Below are 8501 nucleotides of genomic sequence, written 5' to 3'. Positions count from 1 at the left end.
CACTGTTTCGCATCTGGAAGTGGTTCTGCTGTTAAAAGGCTACCAACGTCGACTGGAAACTCAAGATTAGCAGTTATTTGGGATAAGATGTGCATGCACTGCTCTAAATTTTGTTCAGCCACAGACTTTTCTTTGCCCAAATAATTTTCTGTGCTGGCATTCACACCAATCACCTCATGCAAGTGGCTCGTACAAAAATGTAGAAGAAAATCGTCAGATTTTACCGTGTTGTTTGCAACCAAAAACTTGTAGTGTGTGACGACAGCCTGCATGTGGGGAACCATTTCTTTTATAAAAACAGCTTTGCTTGATTTTCTAATGTCTTTCTGCACAATGCTAGCAAGGGCCTGAATGGTCACGGCAAAATATTTGTAAAATTGGTCGGTTTTCTTTAGATAAAGTCGGACAGCAACAAAAACTGCCTCATAGAAATTTAAGGTTTCCTTTGAAAAGGTGTCAAACTCAACCTTGCACAAACCAAAGTCCTCAGCAGTCTGTACAAAATGACTGGATTCATCTTCATTAAGATGCTTGATTTTGTTCAGGTCGTTTTCGCCCTGGCGGATAATTTGCACAATTCGTTTAACCAAAACGTTTGGAATGGCTTCGTGGTGACATAACGACAATGCTGAGATGACATTCCAATTTCTTGCAGCTTTTTTATCAGTGCTTTTAGGTTCAAGCAGTAAAATTAATGCTTTGTAAATATATATTTGATTGAACTGTCCAAAATCTTTTAAATCCAGTTCATATAAGTAATTAAAGGTGTTATTACCATAGAATTCCAAGTACCATTGATGAATTGGGCTGTTATGTTTTAGGTATAGTTTAACTGCAATGAACACTGCCTCATGAAAAGTGATAGTTTCTCGTGGTTCGACTGTTTTGCACATACCAAAATCTTTGAAAGTACGTACAAACATGGTGGTTTCTGAATCATTTTTGAATGAATTCATGCTTGAATTATCTTCACCTTCACGGATAGCTTGCATAATTTTTTTAACCAAAATAGTAGAAATATCGCCATGATGGCCTAAAGAAAGTGCTGCAATGGCCTTCCAGTTCCTAATGTTATCTTCATCAGTGCTTTCCGGCCTAAGTAACAAAATTATTGCTTCATACAGATGCTTTTGGTTTAGGCTTTTAGCTTCTTTAAGTTCCTGTTGGTACAATTGCTGTGATATTTTATCGTCAGACAAGTACTGCAGATATTCATTGAAGGTTATAAAATCTTTGCACTTGGCAACTACAACACGCAAACCCAAAGGAGAGTTGCTTAAGCGTTTCACAATTTCTTCAGCGGCTTGTCTTTCTTCAACACAAATTGCTTCTGGTATTTCCAGTAACTGTAAACCTTCTTCCAACGTTAGACCGTCAATTTGTTTACTTTGGTACTTTGCAATTCTGTCACAGTTTAACACACTTTTAGACTTTGATGTAATGTATACATGAAACTTTTTGCTTAGCTCGATTTTATTGATACAGGCAATGAAATCTTCGAGCAAGATTCTGTCTTCTACTGGAGGATCCTCAATTACAATTAACATTGGTATTTGTGCTTTTGATAATATACTGACAAAGTCTTTTGTTCGCCCAGATTTCATATTATCAATGGCGATTTCAAGACCGGAATCGTGAATGATGTGGTTCTTTAAAAGGCCATTAGCAAACTTTTCTAACTGATCCTTAATATCATGACTCTGATCACTACATTCGATATGCCATTTTGCTAATTTGCTGCCTTGATCAGAAAATTCTGCTGCTAAGTTGCGTACAATCTCTGATTTTCCAGAACCGGGCATTCCATGAAGATGCAATATGAAAACGGACTTGTTAGCAACATATTCCTTTGTAACGCTGTAAACGGTAGTTGGAATGAATTTCTGTGATGGCTGTCCGACATTGTCAATTGGTATTTTATCTAAAACAAATTGGGTTTTGTTTTTGGGATATTTTGTAATGGAGTACATCTAATAATTATAACTAGCCAATAAAAAAGTAAGTTTCTTAAGAAAGGGCATTACAATGCCATTAACATTTTAGATCAGGGGTCGGCAGCCTTTCATTAGTGGAGGGCTGAGCCAAAATCTGGAAGTTCTTGGCAGGCCGCAAAAAAATTCCACTTATAATTTTGTTAAAAAACGTGTGGCTTAAGGATTTTATTAAAATAACTGTTAATCACGGCCTGCCTATATATTTTATGCAAATCAAATTGAGTCTAATTAAACCCAAGGTAACCAGCTATGCACAAATTGCGAAAAAAATGACATTTTTTTCGTTAAATTAGCAGAACTTTTAATTTTCAAAAACACGTGACTCATTTGGCACACACAAAACAAATTTTTTTGTTTTTATATGTTTATCAAAAAAAAACGAGATTCTCAAAAAAACAATATAGAATAAGTTTTCAAATTCAAATAACATTCGCGCAAGAAAAAAAACAAACTTGAATACAAGTAGAATTTTTTTACGTTAAAAATAAGGGACATGACCTTATGACCATTTTGTAAAGAGATTGCAAGTTGAATAATTAAAGAGGTTGTGGGACAGATGGTTTACAAAGGCAGGCTGTAGGCTGCCAGACCCTAATTTAAATTTGTAATTGTACACCCAATGTTTACTGTGAATATTTGGTCTGCACTCTGTCGTCAAGCGTAAGTCAGGCAACAAGGCTTCCAAATATTTATAGATTTCTAAATACTATTTTTTTATTGCCTTTATTAGTGTGCAAAGCTGTATTGGTTTAATAAACTCCATTAGTGTGAAAAATGCAAAGTTAAAAAGGCCAAATATCCCATTAGTTTGCATAGAACAATTATTTTTTTCGGTAGGAACATGGTAGTACAGTTTAAATGTTTTTAAACATCATTACCTTGACCGGCTTGGTTAAATTGCGCACTCTCAAACGTTCCTCCAATTATCGCAAGATGACTTTTGACTTCCATAATTATCTTAAAAAACATTACAATTTCAAAGAAATATAAGTTTCACGGAAAAAAATTGTTTAATATATTTTTATTGAGCTGAATTTGCTGTAACCCTATTATTTTTGCTAAACTAGCATTGATTACAGGATTGTGTATTGTTAATTATATAAACCCTTGTCTTTAAAAAATATAAAAAGTCAAGAATCACTGCAATGTTTTAACTATCAGTTTCAAATTTAACAAATAAGATAAAAATTTAAAGCATATGAGGTATTGCTTTATAACTTACACTCAGTTTTCTTGTCTGACATCTACTTAATTCCTGTTAAGTGCTCAGTTCAAAACAACCTTAAATACCAAAGTTGTGACTCAACTTTTAGCATAAAAAGAAAATTTGAATGTCATGTCAAAATTTACCTCGTAGGTCAAAATTAGTCAAAATTTTTTCAAGTCAAAATCGAATAAAAATGCACATAAATTGTTTACTAAATTAAAAAAAAATATATATATAGTCAGCTTTTTTAAATTGGTCGTTCATTTTTTTTTAATTTTTAAATAATATTCAGAGTCTTTTTAACCATATTATATCTTTATTAGAGCAATAGAAGGTTAAAAAACGTGTAAATAACGACGCCTAAGTTATTCAAATCAATGTATTTCTAGCAGGTCAAAATTTTGTCAAAATAAATTATTTTTAGGTCAAAGTTTGTCAAAATTTTAATTTTTCAGGTCAAAATTTCTTAATTTTTAGGTCAAAAAATATTCGCCCTACATATGGTGTTTAACAAACACATTTATACACTGCATAAAAACATATTTAGACATTAAAATGTTCCCCAAGGTTTACTTAGGAAAATCTTAAGGTTGTCTGAGTCTGTTTTTTCCAATAAACAATGTATTAAAAAAACGGTTAAAAATACATCCATAGAACTGAATACAGGCAAATATTTGGCTACCTGAGTGCTACGCAACCTGGTTTAAGTGAGATAACAAGATTATTAAAACAACTTTCCAGAGCCTGTTTCAACATGACTTACAGCAAAGTTAATCATTTATCGACTTAATTTGATCACAGGTCATAAATCTAGTGACAGAATATGATGTTAGTGCCCCATAACCTATTCATTTTTAGTGTGCATTTCGTGGTGTTGTAAAACAAATATCCAAAATAAAATATGTATTAAAGGCTTATTAAGTACCTGATAATGTTTTAAAGTAAATAAAATTCATGGGCTATAAAATTTTTTTTGCATTTATTAAAAAAAAGCCGCAAAATCCGTCATTTAAGTCCGTCTGTGATGAGGCAATCTTTGATCGGACATATTTGTGGCACACATATTTTTTGTTAATATTGCTTTAAAACTATTAGCTTGATAGATAATTACAATTTTGGTTTTTTTACACGTTGGGTACACACATAATAAAAGAACACATATTATAGTAAGCTGTTAACCATACTGGGGTAACACCAAAATCAGATGCACTACAATATTCTTACTTTTTATGGTAAATTTTATTGTAAAATATAAATTGATGGCTTCATAGGTGACCTAGTTGTAAAAACAAAAAAAAGATATCAATCAATTAATAATATTAAGTCAATTAATAATGTCACTTACTTGAATTGAGACTATTCCAAGAGGCGGCCCTTCAGAATACCCAGATCACTCTGTCCCACACAAGGCTGTTGTAGCTTATTTACACTTGCCCAATCTTTCGAAACTAATTTGAAATATTAATCAGTGAATCATTAAGTTAATGCAAACCGAATATTTGAAAAAGAAAATATCTCCTCGCCCTAATGCACGTTAGTGACGACAATGACTTTGAATGGTAGCAAAACAGTATAGACTCTAATGCACGTTAGTGACGACAATGACTTCGAATGGTACTAATGCACGTTAGTGACGACAATGACTTTGAATGGTATGAGAGACTGATGATGCCGTGATTGGCGAAATATATTTCTCTTTTATAAACTAGAACCTATAGTGACTGATTTTGAATGAGACAAGAAAGTCTATACTGTTTTTTCATTAAGTTAATATAATGCAAGGCTGAAATTTTTTCAGGAGTTAAAACTGTTCAGCAGACTGAAACAACCTGTTTAATTGTCTTAAACATTTATTGCAACTAATAACCATAAGATATTCTTTGGTATAAGGTTTTTACAAATTTGAGTGAATCCAAGTTAATTAAAAAATTATGAATATTCACTTATTACAGAAAATATTACATAATAACTGTAGCCACTTTAAACATAACCACTCCTAAATCTTTGCAATTTCATTGAGTATTTTGATTAAACATGGTTTGTATTGTGTTGATATGATGACTAAAGTCAATCATTGAAAATGACTTGACTTGGGCTTGAGTAATTTACAACACAGCCAGATAAAAACTTTAGATAATGACAGGGAAAATGTTTTTAATGCAGCTTAAAATTGCGGGTCTGTTATTAATTTTCTGCTAAAATTTGCAGGGCTGAAAATACTAATCCGCAAACAGTGCATTTTTGACAACTATACACGTTTTACGGATTTTCCACAAAATGCGCGACTGAGGGTGCAACTGCGCAGGGGACAAGCATAACTTTTCAACCTGGCAACACTGCTGTAATGCCATATATATATATATATATACTCTTTCAGTGGCAACCTAGATACTATTACTAAAAGGAAGTACGCTGCTTTAGTGTGACAGTTAATATATCCAAGTATAAAATATTACCAGTTCAAATTTTCACACCTAACTCAGAGTAAGATTAAAATTCTTACAATGAGATAATAAACTATAATGTGCATTGGTGAAATCAAGTTTTGTGTAAAAAGATTAACATTTTTTCGTTCAACAGTGTCCGAAATGCAGTATGCAATTTTATTTAAATATTGTTAACATATTTTTTTATTTATTGTAAAATGTTTTAAAACCGAAATGAAACAATTTAACTTATTTGAAACTAGGTATCACTTATTCTTGAATAATGCCTGTATAGTACGGTACAGGAATAGAAAAAGTTTGGACATGTGGCCATGTTTAAAAAAAACGAAAAAACATGGCTATAGTAAGGTTTCTGATTGAGGTTTTACTAACGTGTTACGATTAGGACTGTGATTAGAAATTTGGGTCCCTGGTTTGGCAATAAGTAAGTTTTGTAAGGTAGGCCCTATTTAATTTTTTTGAAAGCCGTATCAACGCATTGAACAGCAGAGTCCATTTATATATATATATGTACTTAAAGAAAAACTAATAAGGTGGCCTCATCTACTTATTTTATAAACAGACATGATTTGTTTGTTGACAAACAAAACTACTCACGCGTAGCCTTTGTTTCACTTGACTGCTCTCATAGATATTTTTAATACCTAACCCATAATTTATTTTACAAATGACTTGACTGGGGGACTTGTAATTCTGACAAAACAACTTGAGCTAAAATCATGAGTTTATTAAGAGACCTTCATCTTTTTTGAAGTCGTCAGCAAATCGACACAGAAAACGAATGGATAGATAAAAACCCGAATACAACGGATAAATAACAAAACAACCTCTGCTGTTCTGACACCACTATCTTACAAATATAGCCCCTTGCTAAATATAATCTACATTTCAAGCCGCAGCATACGAAAACGTGTCAAACGTAGACCAGCAAAAAGTCAGCACTGCTGCGAATCTAAACGCGAAAAAACGAATCCGGATCTGGATAAAAACACGCAAAAATGTAGAAAAAACGCAAAGGCAGCGAAAAAGGCACGCACCACCCTATATCTTGCTACAGAAAAGTGGTGTTTTACATTTAACTGTTTCATGGCCTTTTTTTGCCTGTACACTTATAACAGGCAGTGTGGGAAATGAAAAGGCTTTGAAATTTGCCGCGCATTTCTAACTCTGCGGCTGACGAGGAAAAGAAACATTCGAGCTCTGCGAATGAATATTGTAGAGGGGCTTGTCAGAATAAAAAAGAAAAAAAAATCCCGAAAAAGTTAGCTAAATGCGGCAAGCCCACATGATTCGCTTTCATCCGCTAAAATCAAAAACACTTTTTTGCAATTCAATCACTCCAGGGGTTACATGGGGTCAACGAGAGGTCACTAGGGTTCAAGTGACCTTATAAAGAGCGGCACAATAAAAATGACAGCAAATAGCGTATTTTCGCGTTTTAAAATACCAAAGCATATGTTGGCGTCCATGTAAATAAGGTTAATAAGCGATTTTCTAATTTCGCAGCAATTTTTCTTTAGAAAAACACAAAATTCACCAAAAAACGAAAAAAACTAGAAAGTTATTTTCTAAATAAGTTAAGCAAAAACGATTGCGCCCCACTAAAATGTGAATCGAGAATTCGTAAAAAGGCGAAAGAGAAAAAATCATTTGCTGACTCCAGCAAAGGAAATCGCCAATTTCGGTTTTTGCTTTTTTCCCTCCGAGCTTTTGAGTCGAGAATTTCGATCCGACTTTTGCCGGGAATTGCTGTTGCCGCTAGACGGCGTGGTTGAGTTGCGGGTGATGTCGACTTTGACCCTACTCACTTCCTCTGGGTTTGGGGAGGGGGAGTCGGATAGGATGTACTGGGGCGCTGGTTTTGGGGGCGATGGGGGCACAGGGGGGTTACCCTGGGTCAGCTGCATTTTCATCACCTGTGAAACGATGTTATTTGTTGTTTAACATTATAGATATTAACATCCTATTTCTGTACAGAAGCGAAGCCCATACAGAAGTAGGTAAAATTTTATAAATTTTTGGAGTAAATCTTAAGATAATGGCTAGGGATTGCAGTATGTTGTAAAACAAATAGCAAAGCCCATTCAGAAGTAGGTAGAATTTTGTGAATTTTTCGAATAAATTTTAAGACAATGGCTGGAGATTATAGTTATACGTGAAATGAATATTAAAGCCCATACAAAAGTAGGTAGCATACTTTCAACGTTTTGAATAACACTTTGTTCATTCGCAATAAGATTATTCGAAATGTTTAAACTATGCTTTCTACTTCTGTATGGGCATTGCTATTCATTCTACGTCTAACTACAAACTGTGGTCATTATCTTAAGATTCATTACAAACGTTCACAAAATGCTGACTACTTTTTGTATAAGGATTGATATTTGTTTTACGTCCAACTACAACCTCCAGCAAATATGCTCCCAAAGTATTTTAATCCAACTGGTTAACATACGCCGCGCATTTCGATACCAAATGACGTAATTACTATAGCCCAGTGGGTTCCAACCTTTTTCATACAGCGACCCATTTTAACAAACCAATTCAACTAACGAACCCTTTTAAAAAAATCTGATACAGGCATATGTAATACATTTGTGTATGCGTAATAGCACAAAAATATAATTAAAAATAGCATAAATGAAAACAAAAAATACTTATTTATTGAGTTCTTGCACAAGGCAGCATCAGTGAGATGGCTGGTGTTGGACCTTGGCGACCATTTAAGCTTGTCTATGCGTGGCACTGTTTTTGCCAGAGCACACCTTAGAGCTGGCTCTACTTGTGACATCATAACCATATCCAAATATTTCTCACGATAATAATCGTTATTGTTATGTAAAAACTAGTTTT

General features: G+C 33.7%; 1 protein-coding gene across 1 annotated transcript in view; it reads right to left on the bottom strand.

Moving 5' to 3' along the window:
- Nucleotides 1–6360: 6360 nt before the first annotated feature.
- LOC146138805 (5'-3' exoribonuclease 1-like) overlaps nucleotides 6361–8501 on the bottom strand; it is a 48951-nt gene continuing 46810 nt past the window's right edge. The window contains exon 44 of the mRNA XM_083394694.1: nucleotides 6361–7564. Within this exon, the coding sequence (XP_083250820.1) occupies nucleotides 7295–7564 (270 nt within the window). The 3' untranslated portion in view covers nucleotides 6361–7294. The remainder of the gene's footprint in view (nucleotides 7565–8501) is intronic.

The sequence above is a fragment of the Ascidiella aspersa genome, chromosome 7, assembly GCF_963924565.1.
Source record: "Ascidiella aspersa chromosome 7, kaAscAspe10.2, whole genome shotgun sequence".
NCBI classification, from domain to species: domain Eukaryota; kingdom Metazoa; phylum Chordata; class Ascidiacea; order Phlebobranchia; family Ascidiidae; genus Ascidiella; species Ascidiella aspersa.
Note: the sequence above shows the minus strand (reverse complement) of the source record. Positions and strands in the feature narration are given on the sequence as shown.